Genomic DNA, 18,808 nt, shown 5'->3' on the forward strand with positions numbered 1-18,808 from the left:
TTCAAAATACAATATAAAAAAATACAAATATATATTATAAAAGTATAATGCATTTATAATACTAATAATGATATTAATATTTTCTTAATTTAAAATATAATTTTATTAATAAATCCTATATACTATATAATTTCATTTAAAATAGGAATTATTGCAACGTTCTTAACACATTCCTAATATTTACTAATACATTTTATTTGTTTTATTCCAATTTAATATTTAAAAATATTATGAATACGATTAAAATGGTTAACTTGTTCTGTTTAATTTAGCCAGAGTTTTAATTTCCTTCAGGGTTTGCTTTCTTTTTAGTTCTACCTCTTTTGGGTTTTGTTTCTTCAGTTTGATTAACTGAGGTATCGTTATTATTTTCCTTATCTGATTTATTTGCATCACTTTTATTACCATCATTTGAAACACTTTTCAAATCTTCATTTTCACTTTTATTTTCATTTTTTCTTTTTTTTATCTTTTCAGCTTTTGGCTTCCTTTTAGTAGCCCCTTTCCTTCCTTTCGGAATAACTGGAAACTTCTCATTATTCACTTCATCATTTTTATCCTCGTTATCATCTTTCTTTACTTCCGAAGCTGCGCTATTATATCCTGACTTTTCAGACCCACTACGCCCTTGTCTTTCTTCTTTTTCTTCTTTTTCAGCGCTTAAAATATTTTCCCTTTTCACGTTTTTTCCTGCATTTTGTTTTTCATTATTGCTTATATCTCCACTAATGCTTCTACTTTTTTCTTCGCTCCTACTGTTTTCTCCACTTACACTTTTACTATGACTCTTACTTTGTCTACTTTCCTTTTCTGAATGATATTTGGAGTCTTTGCTTGATCTATCCCTTGAAGTACTGTAATTATTTTTTTTCTTTTTATAAGTTCTATCATCACTTAATGAATTACTCGATTCACTTCTACTATATTTATTATCTCTTTTCTCGTCAGAAGAATAGCTTCTTTTGTTTTTATTTCCATCTCTTGTTTTTTCCTTTTTATCATATGAAGTATCACTATCTGTCTCATATTTATTATGTCCTTTACTTGACGAGGTACTATATTTACTGCGTCGTCGCGATATATTTGATTCAGATTCATCACTATATATTCGCTTTTTTTTATGTCGTGGACTATAATAATCACTTCTATGCTTTTTTATGTAAGATAAACTCCTTTTATCTCTTCTAACTTTAATATTTGTAACCTGATCATGGACTTTAAATTCTGCACGATCAAATTTTTCAATTGCATATAGCATTCCATCGCGGTCAACAAATTCCACGATACCTTTACCATGTTCAATATTGGCATATCCCACATCACCACATTGCCTCATTATGTCTTTTAAATGTTGCCATTTACAATTATCTGGTAAATTGCTAACAATAATTCGATGCTCTGTTCTTAAAGGTGGGCCAATCCCGTCTTCTTTTCTTCGATATTTTCCAAAGCTAACAAAATTAATAAAACACAAAAATATTATTTATTTCACGTATTATTGTCATATATATTTTTTAAATGATAAATAAATATATATATTGAAACCTTTTATTTTCTCCAGAAAATTCAACACGTAGGCGTTCCCCATCAAATTTATATCCATCTCTTCTTTCTATTGCATATTCTGCATCTCTGAAACGAAAAATATATGAAATAATAATTTCTTGTTTTCCAAAAATATGCAAACAAAAATGTTCAATATGTAAATATCTATTATGAAATTAATAATACGCTATTTAAATTTTGATTATACATATATTCAATGTAGTAAATTGTGCATTTTATTCTATATCATTGAGGTTTTATAGTTATATATTTTTTGGAGAATAATATATATTTTCTCATTTACACATTTTTTAAGTATTTTCTTACTTTATGTCATAATAATGAACAAACGCATATGCTGTAGAAGTTGATCCTCTTGTTAATTTTATATCAATGTATTTTATACGCCCAAACTAAAGAGGAAACCAAAGATACATGTATAAAGAAATTAAATATTATACATAACATATTAGGCCATATATTGTACAAGCATCGAAATTTATATAAGCTGGGTATTTAAATAGTATATATAAACGAAAAAATGATAATAAATTAACACTATACATGTTTATAAGGAACACATATGCACACATAGTTTTATACCTTTCCAAATAAATCATAGACTTCGTCTTCCACAACATTTCCTGGTAAATTTCCAACATATATACACGATGTTCTATTATACCTTGAAGATCTATAACCCATTTTATTAATTCGTGTTATAATACATTAAAATGTGTGCATTAATATAAAGTAATATATTCTAATAAATTATCAAAAAACACACATGTAAATATAATGTAAATTCGCTTTAGGGAAAATAAGATAAAATTAAAAAATGCAGAAATTGGGTAGTAAAACAAGGAATGTATTCTTAATACACATATAACAAAACAAAAACCCAATTTAAACTATAAAGTTAGCCTTTAAAATGTTAAAAAAATATTCAACATATTTTGTATGCATTTTTTAGTAAGGAATATATATATATTCATATATATAATTGTTTTTATTAGCCAAATACATCATGTAAAATAAAAAAGTCTATCAATTTAATAGTTAATTTTTCTTAGAGAAAAATTATATAGCAAACAAAAATTATGTGAAATATATGCTTAACATATAAATATTTTCTTTTTCTTTAAACCACATTTCATACGTATCAATAAATTGAAATATATAATATATTATAAAAATGTGCTTTCCAAATAATGCTTATAAATGTATAATATTAAAAAAATAAATAAAGGCATTACATATATGTACATAAATATCATCATTTTATGGATATTTATTCATGAATAACTTATTAGGTTAAAAAAATATATTGCATATTGGCGTTGACTTGGGATATAAATGTTTCCTTAAAAACAAATGTATTAAATGCATTAGTAAATACATAATTCATTCTCAAACCTTTTTGTCATTTGTAAAAAATATCATAAATATTAATTGAAATGAATGAGTTAAAAGGATAAAGAAAAATTCCTTTGAACAAATATAATATTACATATTTTGTATTAAGCATGTGTATATATATATATATATATATATAAATTAGTGTGAATTGTTACGTTAAAACTCAAACAATATTTTCCTTTATTTTGGTATTTAATATGAGCATTTTACAAATGAGACAAAATTAAAGTAATAAAAAATTAATAAAGGTAATTGCGTTGTATATATTATAACACACCTAATTGCTAAGAAAATCATAAATCACAAAATATTAAAATATTGTATATGTATCATAAAATATTTACATATTAAGTATATATATTATCATAAGGAATATTACTTTCATAAATTTTACATTTATAAAAAAAGCCATCTTAAATATAGAAAATGTATAAAATGAAATACCTTTTGAGTATTATATTAGATCAATTATTGTATGTTATTTATTACATAGATTAATAACTAATCTATTAGATATCTGTTAAGTTTCCTACATAAACGCTTTCACTAAATAAATAGGTCATGTTAAATTAATATTCGTTTTATTTTTTGATATAATTTAAATTGTAAAATATTGCAAAAATAAAAAGGTTTGTGTTCTAAAAGGTATTCAGATTTATTTGAATTATGTATTGAAATACAAACATTAAATATATTTGTTCGCAATGTATATATGATGTGCAATGTTTATACACATTTGTGTACAGACTTACATAGGTACAACACAGAACAAATATGCTTACTTTTTGTATATGTGGCTTAAATATTATAGCATCATAGTTTACACATGATCAAAGTGTATTTCCTCAAATAAACTTTTGGAAATTACAAAAAAATATATTAGATAAAAAAATGAATATAAAAATATTTCACATAGAGGTTATAATTATAACCACTATTCTAATATATATATATAACATCCTTTAAAATGCCTAGCAATATATCACGGTATAACGACCCTTTCCTTCTCATTTAAAATTTATTTGTAACTCGCTATATTATTATTTTGACGCATTTTGCGTATATTTTCTATATTTATCGTTATATTGGATTAAAGAAACACATAAATTAAACTACCACCTTAAAGAGGGTCAAATATAGGTTTGGATGCATTGAAGAAAAATGTTCACAAAAATTCCTTCTCGTTTTTCCAACTATGCATATATACATCAAAAATTGTTTTTTTTTCTCCCATTAGTTCTGATATAATTACTCGAATTCCTCTATTTTAACATAATTTTTTTCACAAATTTTTCTTAAATTGTGTATATCGACTGATTTGGGGCGTTCTAATGGATACATTAAACCTCGGGATAAAACTAATTGTGACATTACACCTATCGCTCTAGAAATAGCAAACAATACTGTATAATATTCGGGGTACTTAATTCCATAATGATATAATAATGAGCCACTATAACAATCTACATTTGGGTAAGGGTTTTTAACTTTCCCAGCTGCTGAAAGAATTCCAGGTATTACTTTGTAGCACATTTCAAGTATTTCCACTAATGGATCATCTGGAAAGTTAGCTAAAGCAAAATTTCTAAAAGCTAAAAATCGAGGATCAGGAACTCTTAAAACTGCATGACCATATCCAGGTATGACTCTTCCAGAATTTAAATAATTTTTTGCGTATTTTTCAATAAATTCATATGATGCTTTATTATCACCTAATTTGTTTTTTATATCTAGCAAAAATTTTAGACATTCTTGATTAGCTAAGCCATGCAAAGGCCCATATAATGCAATAGCACATCCGGAAAAGGACAAATATGGATTTCCTAATGTACTTCCTATTAAATGAGATACATGTGCACTTGCATTTCCACCTTCATGGTCACTATGCAATAAAAAGTACAATCTTAACAAATCTTTTACTTGATTATTATCGTAGCCGATCAATTTAGAAAAATTAGCTGACCAATCAAGATCTATGTCTAAATTAATTCCTTCTCCTTTTTTAATAGAATTGTCAATAAACGTTCTTTTAAAAATATATGCCCCCACAACTTGAATTTGAGCAATTAAAGAAACAGCGTCTTCTAAAATATATTTCCAATAATCTTTTTTTAATATTCCTTCAGAATATTTTATTTTAAATAAGGATAATGATTCTAAAAAAGAAACAGTACTTATTAACTGACTCATAGGGTGTGTAAATGGTGGTATGCTATCTATAAATTCAAAAACAAATTGTGGAATTTTGTTTGCTCGGCAATATAGCTCTCGTGAAAAAAGTTTTAAATTTTCTACTCCTGGTATTTCTTTTGTTAATAAATACCATAGCATTGCTTCGGCCATGGGATATTTACATGTTTCGTCCCATTTTGGAAAATCTTTTAAAATTCTATCTACAGACCTACCTCTAAATAATATTCCCTTTTTCTTCTCTAAAATCGATGTATCAGTAATTAAAGCTATAGTATTTCTTAAACCACCAATCACATTATTAGGTGTACATATAGATATAGGCGTATTGGGGTATGTATAAATAATTGTTTTTAATTGTTCTCTTGTTTTCTTTATGCAGTCATGTGTTTTTTCCTTCAAAATGTTCATAATTATAGATTCTTCACCATCTATGGTATTAATATGTTGTTTTATCTTAGAATAGTTTTCAATATATAAGTTTGGTTCATTTATATTATTAGTAGAAAAATAACGAGCATGATTTTTGTTTAAAATATTCTCTTTTTTTATTGGAAACATACAAGAATAAACGGAAGGAATATACGTTTTATTCTCATTTACAAATTTGTCATTGCAGATATTTAGTTGTTTTTCACATATTTTTTTTTTTTGTGCACTATGAAAAAATACTTTTTTATATTGGGATTTAAATATATCAAAATCTCTTTTATTTTTTGTAAATGCAGCATTACGTGATATGTTTCTTATTTTCTTCATTTTTGCAAAAAAATTATGTGTTACACTTTCGTTTTTTTTTGCGCGCGGATTAATATATCTACACTGCTAATATATAATTTCCCTTTAAATTGCAAATATTATAAAATACAACCTCTTATGAATTTTGTGAAATACAAAGAACATGATGAAACAGTATAAAACAAATAAAAAAAATGTTTTTTAATTATTTATTATTATTACTATGATTTATTGTTTTGTTTGCCTTCTTTCTTTTTGTTCTTTTAATCGATTGAAACCGCATAGAGAAATTAAACTCAGCTTAAAATTATATTTTTGCACACTTTATTTTATTCTTTGTAAATGCATGTGTAAAAAATATTTTTAAATTTTTCTTAAAAATGTAATAAATATTGTTAATTTCATATGTATATATTATATTATTATATAACTCAATGATTTTTAAAAAAATATTATATTTGCAGAAAATTATTAGTAGTATATATATTACCCATATTTTATATTAAAATGGTAATTTTTCATTTTTCCGGCATTTATTTTATTTTTTTATTTGCATATAACAATGTATTTATACATTTGTGCATGTCTATATCAATTAGCTGTATAGCTCATAATAATATATGACGTAAAGTAATATATATCTAAATGCAAACAAGTTGCTTCTTCATTAACTTTAGTGTATTTATTTTAACTTATTTATTTTTTAATTAATGTCATTGAAAAGATAATGGTACACAATTTTCTACATTCTCGTTTAAAACGAAAGATGTGATTATTACATGGGCATGCGCAATTAATATCAAATGTGGATTTATTAAAATGGTTTATCTCTGTGTTTCTGTATACAATGAAAATGATGGATTAAGCATAAATAAAAAGGGAATAGCTCAAATGAATATTTTATACAGTTTTATTCATACACGTAAATAGTGCAATTTCACAAAAAAAATACTAACTGTTGTAGATCTTTAAAATTGCATAATTGTTCTTTAATAATATATTAACATTATTTTTCGTCTATTTAAAGCAAAATTATATATCACAAAAAAAATTATATATTCATAATATTATTCGTGAAAATGCATCAAAATATATAAGAATAAATTAACATCGCCTTAATACAGAAAATCAATGTTTCTTATTTTTTCCACGAAAACATAAAGGAAACCTTGAAATAAAAAATGGGGTTATAAACAAAAGCACAAAATTTTCTAAATACACAAAATTTATGTGTATATTACAATTTGTTATTTTATATTCATACAAGTTCATATAATTATTTTCACATTTTCATTTTTATAAAATATATGAAAAATGCACAAAATATATAAAATCGAATATTTTTATATAATATATGCATTTTAAATAATAAAAATAAAATAACCGAAAATAGCGGTGATAAGAATAGCCTAGTGCTATAGGTACAAAAAAAAATAATACCAATTGCTATAATACGTGATTACAATGTAAGGTTGTATAATAAATGGCAATAATAGAAATTTCTATTTTTTGGGGGGTCTGGAATTAAGTACAAAACTAAAAGGTATCATTTAATTGGGTATCCTTGAATAAATTAAAAAATATTAAAGAAAATATCATTTAGCAGTTAGTATATATATATATGGGGTAAAAATAAAAACATGTTAGGTATGCGTTAAAAATGCTAATTAAAAATAATATTTAATAAAATCGATAAAATATAGATTGATTTGGATACAAAAATTTTAAATAGTTTAATCTGAAAAATAATTACAAATGGGAAAAAAAGATAAAAAAAGTAAAGAAAAAAAGGAAAAGGCAAAATTGAAAAAAGAAAAACAGAAACTTAAGTCATTAAAATCAAAAAAAAAAAAAACAAATAGTTTAAATGATGAGGATTTTGAAACAATATGTTTATACTATGAAAATTTAAATAAAAAGAATAAATATGGTCATATAAATATAAACACGACATCAAACAACAGTTTTGTAGAATGTGAAAAACCAAGCCCAAGGTCTAATTGCTCTATTACATTTATTAACGAAGAAGAATTTCTTTTATTTGGGGGTGAATATAATAATAATAATGAACTAATAGCATACAATGATTTATTTAAATATAACGTAGTAAAAGATAAATGGAAATATTATTTTACAACATGTAAAAAACCAAAACCGCGATGTTCCCATCAAGCAGTTTATTTTAATAAAAAATTGTACATTTTTGGTGGGGAATTATGTACGAATACTCAATTTTTTCATTATAATGATTTTTGGGCATTTGATATAAAAAATAATGTCTTTGAAGAATTGGAAACAAAAAATAACAAAGACGATAAACCATCGCCACGAAGTGGGCATAGAATGATACTATGGAAAAGTTCAATAGTTATGTTTGGTGGTTTTTTTGATAACGGGAAATCAGTAGAATATTTTAATGATATATATATGTATATAATAAATAGCAATAAATGGATTAACTTGACAAACATATACACAAATTCATTATTTAAAAAGTTAGCAGAAAGTAGTAATAGAACCACTCCTGGTAAAGATAGTCAAAATAATGATATTAATAATGTATCAGAAACCGTAACAAATGAAAAAAAAAAAAATAGAAGTAATGACTCTCAAATTTTGAAGAGCAAATTTTTTAAAAATTTTGATCTCGATTCATATATGCCATCAAAAAGATCAAGTGTGAGTTTATTCACAGATATAAAATTTAAAAATATTTATATTTATGGAGGATATTCCCAAGTAAAATGTACTTCAAGAAACGCAATTGGAGTTTACTACAACGATTTATGGGTTTTAAATATAAACTTTGTGTGTGAAAATAATATTTCAGTTAATTTTAAAAAATTAAAAAAAAGCACATTTCAACCATCGAAAAGGGTGGGATTTAGTACATGTGTTTATAAAAATTCGCTATTTTTATTTGGTGGTGTTTTTGATCAAATTGACCAAAGTTCTTCGAAAAAAAATACCAACAAAGGAAATAATTCAAATTCAAAAAATAACAACCAAATAGAAGAATCCTTAAATATGAATTCCATATTTTTCAACGATTTATATGTATTCGATATGAATAAAGAGCATTGGTCTTATTTAAGTTTAAAAAATATAGAAGCACCAAATTTAAAAAAAAATACTAAGGAATTAGAAGAAAAGGGATCAAACAAATTAAAACTGAAAGAAAATAATGAAAATAACAGTAATAATGGTGATATTTTAGTAGTAAATGAAGAAAAAATAGAAACAGAGGATGAGATAAAATCGTCGAGAAAAAAGAAAAAAAATAAGCTCAAGGATACTGACTTTTTAGATAGTTACGATTCAACCAATTTATATAATGATGACAATGATGATGAATATTATTCTAATATTTTTGTATATTTTGATGAAAATGGAAACAAAAAAATTATACAAATAGATAAAGACGAAGGTGAAAAATCAGAAACATCGAATGATAAAAAAGAATGTAATAGCGATATTACAAAAAACGAAGAATCATATATATTATCAAATAAGGAGGAAAAGTATAATATTGTAGATCAAAATATTGATAATAATTATTCAGTCGCTAAAAATTGCTCATATTTGAAGGAAAATAATAATAATAATACTGAATTAAATAATGGTAATATAAATAATTCGAAAGAGGAAAAAAATAATTGTTGTATAAATGGAGATATAAGTAATTTTATTATAAAAGCAGAAGTAAAAGAAGAAATACATGAAGAAATAAATGAGATAAATAATTTAGCAAACTCAGACATAGAAAGCAATAATGAAGAGCATAAAAAAATGAAATTCATAATAAATGATATCGAACCTATAGGAAGAATAAATAGTCATATATTTGTAATAAATAAAGACTTATATTTATTTGGGGGGATGTATGAATATAAAAATAATGAAATTATGCTTAACGATTATTGGAAAATTAATATTTTTAAAAGAGAAAAATGGAATTTATTAGATAAAGGTAATTTAGATGAAATATATGTAGAAGAATCTGATTCGAGCTCTATTATATCAATTGATGATTCCAACAAAGACGAAAAGGAAATTGAAGATTTAATACTTCATAATAAAATTAAAAAAATCGAAAATAAAATAAAAATGGAAACATTTGGATTAAATTTTGATCCTAACGAAAGTTTAAATGAATTTTTTGCAAGAACAAAACAACATTGGTTGAAAGAACTTAACATTCCAAATGAAAATAAGCAAAGTAGAAAAGATGCTTTTATTTTGTGTGAAAAAAAATACGTAGAGCTTAAAGTATATTACAAAAAAATTGATAAATACAGGGAATTGCTCCTAGATGAAGAATATGACGGAAGTGTAGATGACGACGATTCAAATGAAAATGAAGAAAATTCCTCTTCCATCAATGATTGATCGAATTGATAAGTTACATATATGTATATCCTTTGTATACCTATTTATAATTTTTTTTTTTGTTTTACAATATTTTTAATTTTAATAAGACTGTTATTCCTTAAATATATTATTATTTTTTAAGGTATGCTTAACTAAAAATATGCAAATACGCTTATATATTATAAAAAGTAGTAGTAATAATAATGATAAACTTTTAAATAAACATATTAATTATATATTTTGGAAACATGAATTAATCTTTACATTAAACAAATAAATATACAAATAGGTGCTACTAAAATAAATATTATATTAACGCAAATAAAAATATAAAAAGCTATGAGCCTTTCTCTTAGAAAATTGCTATATATTTCTACAACTCCATTATATGTGTTTTCTGACTGTTTTTTATTCAGTGTTTTCACAAATTACATTATCAAATATATTATATATCATTTGGCATCATAATATATATAATCTAAAAATAACGAAAATGCCAAAAGCATCATTTTCCATTCTGGGTTTTGAACATCCTCAAAATTTAAAGTGTAATTATCAATATCTCGTTTTACAAATTTTAAGAAAGGAACTTCTTTTCGTAAATGTGCTATTCGTTCATGTGTTTTAGCATCACGTAAATAATAGTTGCTAAATTTAAATGGTCCAAATGGGCATGGACATAAAATACTCATTTGGCAACATGTATCATCCATATAAATAATCTTTTTATTTGATGCATCGAACAAATCAAATTTGAAAGAGCAACAACTAAATGGAGGTCTTATTGTACCAATTAATTTTTTATTATTATTATTTGAAAAATCATACATTTTAATAATTGGTCTATTTAAGCAGCATATTGTAAATGAACAATCTTTTTCAACCATAATATCCGGTTTAACTAATTCTTTTCCATAACTTAATATTTTCATATTAATTGGGATACACATTTTCGGCAAACAATTTCTACTAAAAAATTCAGAATTTTCAATGGCAGTAAATTTTAAAAGCTCATTTCCTGCATCTAAAATTAAATATTTATTATTGAAATCGAATTTCATACCCATGACATAATCAGCTAAAAACTCTCTATCATCAAATTGTTGTTTTATTCTACAACCTTTTAAGGGGGCTAAGACAGTTCTCCAATCATTAAAAAACATAGCCATTTGTTGTTGTGGTGGGGGAATTATATACGGGTATTGTTGAAAATTCATATTTGGGTAATTCATATTTGGATTATTCATATTTGGGTAATTCACATTTGGATTATTCATATTTGGGTAATTCATATTTGGAATATTCATATTTGGGTAATTCACATTTGGATTATTCATATTTGGATTATTCATATTTGGATTGTTCATATTTGGATTGTTCACATTTGGATTATTCACATTTGGATTGTTCATATTTGGATTGTTCACATTTGGATTATTCACATTTGGATTGTTCACATTTGGATTATTCACATTTGGATTATTCACATTTGGATTATTCACATTTGGATTGTTCACATTTGGATTGTTCACATTTGGATTGTTCATATTTGAATTGTTCATATTTTGATTATTCATATTTGGATTATTCACATTTGGGTAATTCATATTTGGATTATTCACATTTGGATTGTTCATATTTGGGTGTCTCATATTTTGTTGGTTGGTGTTCTGATTTTGATCCTTGTTTATCATATTTGATGCATATATTGTTTTTTTTAAGGACGCATTTACAAGTTGATTGCGCATTTTTTATAAAGTTTGTATATTTTTTGTAACTTAATAACACAGAAAAATATATACAGTATATTTTTGTGAAAACTATATGTTATAATGACAGTGGTATGAATAATATTATATAGGCAATTTAATATATTATTTAAAATTATGGGCCTTTAAATTCAATTGAATAAATATATAAATCATTACACTTAAAATAATATGCTTATATTTTTTTTGAACTCAGTCTATATAAATATTAAATAGGCACCTTTGTGCACACTACACACAAAAATATATTCATAAAATTATAAGAAATTTCATGTATATACACAATTTTGCTACCGATTTTCGCGAATAATTAATGCAGAATATATGAATAACATTTTACAGAATACATTTTACAAAATGATAAATTTTGTGCTGCTGAAAAACTTTTTGAAAATGCTTATGCATATACAAATATCAATTATACATTAATTTTCTTGTTTTTTAATAAAATTTGCGTATTATGATAAATGTATATAATTTAATGAAAAGTGATCATTTCATTAATGTCTTTTTTGAAATTAATACATTTTTAATATTTCTTAGCAAAGATTTTTCATGATAAATACATTTTTTTGCATATTTTTGTTTTTTTATGAGTTCTGAAGGATATTTTTTTTATTTTTGTGGTGAATATATATATTATAGACTATATTAATTTTTTTTACATAAATATTTTTACTTATTGTGGGAAATAATATTCTCATATAATTTTTATAAAATAAAATAAAGTTTATAATGATCAGAATGATATATAGGCATTAATATACTTTAAACAAAATGGTGCTAAAGAATCTATTGATTTATATAGTTTTATAAATTTATTAGTGTATAATAAAAGTAAATAATTATATTAAATAAGGCTTAACGACATATCAAAAGTTGAATTTACTTTAAAAACAGAAAGTGTGCAGCAGTATTTATCATTCGCAAGACGGTTATTATCATTATTGTTTATTTCTCCAAAAAAATCTATAATGAAATAAAAATATATAACAAATAAAAAATTATAATTATACCTCTTTTACTATATAAACATTGAGCATGCTACATGAAATCTACAATAAGGGGTTATTTATTTATAAAATATTAAAAATAATATTCCTAAAGTATAATATAATAGATTTGACCTTTAAAACATAAAACAAAAGTTTGTGTGAAAAAAAAACTTAGTAAAATGGGGATTCATCCTTTAGTAAATTGTCTGTTACTAGGAAATCAACATGTCCCCCATATGAATTGACACATGTATATATCATGTCTGAAATTATATACTTAACACACATATATATAAGTTCATTGCATATAATTTTTAATATTATAAAATTTTAGTGAAAATATCCATGATATAAAATGAGATATTCATAATAAACATCGCTTTTAAGATTAATATTTATTTAGACTGTGTCCAATAATATAATTATTTAAACATCGTTCCAAATTTTATTGCAATAATTAGTCATAATTTCATCTTTTTAAAGGAATATTCATAATACATATTAAAAAATGCTAATTAATTTATACATTCTTGTAATAGTTAACCCCCCAAAATGCCCATAAAATTGTATGTTTCCAACCTATATTAACACTTATTTGCCTATATGAAAAATCTATGGTATATTTAAATATTTGTATTTTTACTTATATAAAAATGGGAATTTTTTTCTTTATTGTTAAAATAGTTAAGGAAATAAAACGCCGAATACAAATTATGATATAAACACAAAACACACCAATTAGAAAAAAATACAAGCTTTATAAACATATTTGCATATATATATAATACTCGACACTATCTGTAAACATATTCCAAATCTAAAACGCCCTAAAAGCCTCATTTGAACTTCAAAAGAAAATATTAAAAAAAGCTTTATTTTAATATTAATTAAAAAATATACTAAAAAAAAAGTACGTGTTTTTTTGAAAAAAGAAATTAAAGTTTAGTCACAGATTTAGAGAATATGTAAAATAAAAAGCCGTAATATACAATAAAACTGACAATGATCTTTCAAATGTAAGATAAGCGATAAAATTGCCACTAAATAATGGAAATGAATAATAATTGGATAAATTTTATAAGAGAGAAAAAGAACAAACAAGAGATATCATAATCCATAAAAAGGGGCACAATCAATGGAGAGAAATATGTTGTATAAGAAATGGAGATAACCAGTATGTATATTTACAGCTGTTTCTTTATATTCCACAATTTGCTATCTTTCTCTTCCTATATATACAAAATGTACACATATTCCCAAATGGTTTTCTATATATGCATAAATGAATAATGTATTAGATCCTTTACTTTGTTATCATCGTTATATCATTTCTATACAATTTTTTTTATCGTTTGTTTTCTTTTATTATTATTTTTTATTATTTCTCACTTTCAATAATGCTTTAAATACGAAAATGGGTTACGTAAAACGATTAATATTGTTTATAATATGGTTTTATTGCTATATAGAAATGAAAACAAATATCCTTAATCACCATTCTGGTATTTCTACCATATTTGTAAGAGCAAAAAATAATGATAAAAAAAATATGTACCAGTTTTTAATAAGCGATAAAAGTAGAAGTAATAATAATGTGTGGGAAAAAGGAAATTGTTTTGGAAAAATAAAAAAAAAAATGAATTTTAATTCACTTAGCAGTGATGAAAATAATGATTATGAAAGCATTAAAAAAATAGAAACAGATGAAGACAAATATAATTTAATAAAAAATATAAAAAAATATTGTGAATGCACTAAACGTTATAAAAGATTGCCAACACGCGAAGTAAAAATTGGAAATATAAAGATCGGGGGAAATAATAAAATTTCTATTCAAACAATGACAAGTTGTGATACTCGAAATGTCGAAGAATGTGTTAATCAAATAAAAAGATGCAAAGGTTTAGGTGCTGATTTAGTAAGATTGACGGTTCAAGGTGTGCAAGAAGTTGAAGCAAGTTATCGTATTAAAGATATGTTATTATCACAAAATATTACTATTCCTTTAGTAGCAGATATACATTTTAATCCTAAAATTGCTTTAATGGCAGCAGAGGTATTTGACAAAATACGAGTTAATCCTGGAAATTATGTTGATGGAAGAAAAAAATGGGTAGATAAAGTTTATAAAAAAAAAGAGTTTGAAGATGGTAAATTGTTTATAAAAGAAAAATTTGTACCATTAATAGAAAAATGTAAGCAATTAAATAGAGCTATAAGAATTGGTACTAATCATGGCTCTTTATCGTCAAGAATGTTATCATATTATGGTGATACACCATTAGGTATGGTTGAATCGGCCTTTGAATTTTCAGATTTATGTATAGAAAATAATTTTTTTAATATAGTTTATTCTATGAAAGCATCAAACGCTTATGTTATGATACAATCATATAGATTATTAGTGGCTAAACAATATGAAAAGGGAAATGATGTATTATTCCCAATACATTTAGGTGTTACTGAAGCTGGGTTTGGCGATAATGGACGAATAAAATCTTATTTAGGTATCGGATCATTATTGTATGATGGAATAGGTGATACTATCCGCATTTCTTTGACTGAAGATCCATGGGAGGAATTACATCCTTGCAAAAAATTGATCGAAAATTTAAAGAAAAGAATATTTTATACGGATCAACAAGATTCGAGTTATTTTACGGACCAGAACAAGGGAAAAAATAATCCCATTACTAAAAGAAACAATCGTTACACCACGTTGGATTTTCATAATTTCAATGAAACATTTAGAAATTTTAATAATATAGTAAAGAGAAAAGTTGTCAAAAAAAAAAATGTGATGCATGAGGAATGTACAATAGGTAATGCAGTTACTGTAAAAGAATTAGAAGATTCTTTACAAATATTTAAAGATTTAAATTTAGAATTGGATAAAAATGGAAATTTAAAAAAAGGTGCCAAAACTACTGATATAATTATTATAAATGATTTTGAAAATTTAACAAATGCAGCAAAAAAATCTGTTGAGAAATTAATGGAAGCAGGCTTACATGTATTGATAGAATATGGACCCAAATCTGTGGAGTTACTTAAAAATTTAAAAGTAAATGAACCTAATAAACAAAATATATTATATTATTCAACATTAACATATATATTAGATTTATTAGAAAAAAATAACAAAGATGGAATTGAACATAATAATGTAAAAGGATATATAATAATTTTAAATGGAAAAGAAGATATTAAAGCTATTGAAAAAATTAAAGATTTAAATCCACAGCCTTTATTTTTTATATTAAAACCAGATAATATATATGAGCATGTATTAGTTACAAGAAGATTAAATGAAATACTACACACTTTAAATATAGATATACCTTATATACATTATGCTAATATTGATTCAAATAATTATGATGATATATTAGTAAATTCAGCAGTATATGTAGGAACTTGTTTAATCGATTTAATGGGAGATGGATTAATTGTTAACGTAACTGATAATAATATTACTGCAAAAAAAGAACAAAATGAACAAATAAAAACTAGAGTTGCATTAAATTCATTTTTAACACTAAATATATTACAAGATACTCGTATCCGGCTATTTAAAACAGATTATATATCATGCCCTTCATGTGGTAGAACATTATTTAATATACAAGAAACTACTAAAAAAATAATGAAATTAACAGGCCATTTAAAAGGGGTTAAAATTGCTGTTATGGGATGTATAGTTAATGGAATAGGAGAAATGGCAGATGCCCATTTTGGTTATGTTGGAAGTGCGCCAAAAAAAATAGACTTGTATTATGGAAAAGAATTAGTTCATAGAAATATTCCCGAAGAAGAAGCATGTGATCGATTGATAGAATTAATTAAGAAACATAATAAATGGGAAGATCCATAAGGATTTGATATGAACTTGGGAGGATGTTATGTACATAAGAACTATTTATATTTCCGTATATCTCTATATATGTATATCACATGTATGCCTATGTACTAGCTTATTTATTAAATAAATTTATTGTAAAGGTATTATATAAATTATAATTTTTACAAAAAGAGAAATTCTATAAGTTTGTTTTTTATCCGTATTATTGCTAAGCATTTACATATGTATGCATACATATATATAGCAATTAAAAGAGGGGAAAGGAAATATAAAAAATAAAATGTTAAAACAGGCTAGAAAAAAATAATATATTTATTTTATTATCACATATTTTATATTTATGGATGAAATAACCAAGTTGTCATAATACCAAAGGAAAAACATGCAACATATGTAAATAGGGCAGCCTTCGGGATATTCTTATTTGCTCGAACCTAAAAATATTTCAAGAGAAAAATAACATGTTCACATATTTTTTGTGTTTTAAAACTTTTTATTTTTTTTTAATTTTTTTAATTATTATTTTACTCATTTATATGTTTAATTATTTATAACAAAACTTAATATTATTTTCGTGTATTATCTTTACCCATAAATCGGAAAAATCATAATGCGGCAAATGTGTACTTTGCCTGCAGCCACTCAAAAGTCTATACCCGCTTGATTGCGGTATATACATCAAAGGCTTAATTCCTTTGTAAAAAAAAATGATGAAATATATTAAATAATATAATTCTTCATGTGATAAAGGATATATATATTGCACACATAATTTTTGGTAAAAAAATAAAATACATTCATTCAAATATATGCAACAGCTTTCTCCATTTACACCACTTTAATATTAATGTTTACCTATTCCTTTATGTCCCCCATCACACCATGGTTGAGTTTTACTCGACCCGCACGCGCAATACCAATAAACCTATATTTACATTGTGTTAAAAAGAATTTAACATTTTTATTGCAATTTATTGCATGCTTGTTATAGAAATAATTCTCTTTTTAACGTTCAAGCAAATATGTGAATGAATAATGCAAACACACACACATCCATGTTATGAAATGTGCAAGCACATACGTATTAATTATATATATGCTCATTTCATTTCTTTTTCGTACAATATAATATTTAATACCTTATTTTTTTCTACTTTAACAAGATAAGGATCAACTGAGTCTGTTTTTACGACTGGATCATGAGGCCACCATTGTCCCCAACTCATTTTTTCAAAATATATTTACTTCCCTTTAAAAAAATCGTTAAAATTGTTGTATACACACCGCTGTGTTTATAGTTTATTTTTGCAATTATAATTATATATATACCCTTGTATTTATTTAAAATTGTTTGTCAATGTATAAATTTTTTTGTTTCTTTACTCAATTTTTGATTTTCTTACATTTCTAAAATAAATATTCTACATATTTTTTATTTTAATCCTTTATTATTATTGAAAGAGCAATTCCATGGGTGAACTTTGGCCTTCACGTGTGTTTAGTAAAATAAAAAACTATGCATACATATATAAATAATGGAAAAAATATTTTTAAACTTTTCATTATCTTCCCAAAATATAATATAAATAAAAGAGTATTGTAATTTTTAAGGAGGAAAATTATATGCAAATTTTGTTTTTCGTAAATTTTAATTTTCGTATGCGATACATTACATAAAAACAGTACCTGGACGTACGAATAATAAATAATTATACACATATGCAGCTTTTTTTTCTTTATTTTTTTTCTTCATTTTTTTCTTTTCCATTTTTTTAAAGGAACAATATTGTTCTCAAAACATTTCATATCATATATCATATTATATACAATTTATTATCCTTATATTTCTAACGATTATGTTTCATAATTTTTTTAATTATATGATATGTACTTTTCAAAGGTTGATACAATATATAAAA

General features: G+C 24.0%; 6 protein-coding genes across 6 annotated transcripts; 2 read left to right on the top strand and 4 right to left on the bottom strand.

The window, feature by feature from the left end:
• Positions 1-280: 280 nt before the first annotated feature.
• On the bottom strand, positions 281-2,250 carry PBANKA_0506600 (serine/arginine-rich splicing factor 4, putative; the record flags this gene model as incomplete). Its single annotated transcript, XM_034568304.1, has 4 exons — positions 281-1,451; positions 1,546-1,632; positions 1,873-1,958; positions 2,149-2,250. The coding sequence occupies 4 exons, from the start codon at positions 2,248-2,250 to the stop codon at positions 281-283; spliced, it is 1,446 nt and encodes a 481-aa protein (XP_034420307.1).
• A 1,962-nt stretch (positions 2,251-4,212) lies between these two features.
• PBANKA_0506700 (citrate synthase, mitochondrial, putative) lies at positions 4,213-5,913 on the bottom strand (the record flags this gene model as incomplete). Its single annotated transcript, XM_034568306.1, has 1 exon — positions 4,213-5,913. One exon carries the CDS (start codon positions 5,911-5,913, stop codon positions 4,213-4,215), a length of 1,701 nt encoding a protein of 566 aa, XP_034420308.1.
• A 1,734-nt stretch (positions 5,914-7,647) lies between these two features.
• Positions 7,648-10,281, top strand: PBANKA_0506800 (kelch protein K10, putative; the record flags this gene model as incomplete). The annotated part of the gene is made up of 1 exon (XM_034568307.1): positions 7,648-10,281. One exon carries the CDS (start codon positions 7,648-7,650, stop codon positions 10,279-10,281), a length of 2,634 nt encoding a protein of 877 aa, XP_034420309.1.
• A 434-nt stretch (positions 10,282-10,715) lies between these two features.
• Positions 10,716-12,011, bottom strand: PBANKA_0506900 (phospholipid scramblase, putative; the record flags this gene model as incomplete). Its single annotated transcript, XM_034568308.1, has 1 exon — positions 10,716-12,011. The coding sequence occupies one exon, from the start codon at positions 12,009-12,011 to the stop codon at positions 10,716-10,718; it is 1,296 nt and encodes a 431-aa protein (XP_034420310.1).
• Positions 12,012-14,441: 2,430 nt separating this feature from the next.
• Positions 14,442-16,901, top strand: PBANKA_0507000 (4-hydroxy-3-methylbut-2-en-1-yl diphosphate synthase (ferredoxin), putative; the record flags this gene model as incomplete). Its single annotated transcript, XM_034568309.1, has 1 exon — positions 14,442-16,901. The coding sequence occupies one exon, from the start codon at positions 14,442-14,444 to the stop codon at positions 16,899-16,901; it is 2,460 nt and encodes an 819-aa protein (XP_034420311.1).
• A 326-nt stretch (positions 16,902-17,227) lies between these two features.
• On the bottom strand, positions 17,228-18,115 carry PBANKA_0507100 (CDGSH iron-sulfur domain-containing protein, putative; the record flags this gene model as incomplete). Its single annotated transcript, XM_034568310.1, has 4 exons — positions 17,228-17,323; positions 17,479-17,582; positions 17,745-17,814; positions 18,029-18,115. 4 exons carry the CDS (start codon positions 18,113-18,115, stop codon positions 17,228-17,230), a joined length of 357 nt encoding a protein of 118 aa, XP_034420312.1.
• Positions 18,116-18,808: the final 693 nt, after the last annotated feature.

The sequence above is a fragment of the Plasmodium berghei genome (genome assembly GCF_900002375.2).
Source record: "Plasmodium berghei ANKA genome assembly, chromosome: 5".
Classification (NCBI taxonomy): Eukaryota; Apicomplexa; class Aconoidasida; order Haemosporida; family Plasmodiidae; genus Plasmodium; species Plasmodium berghei.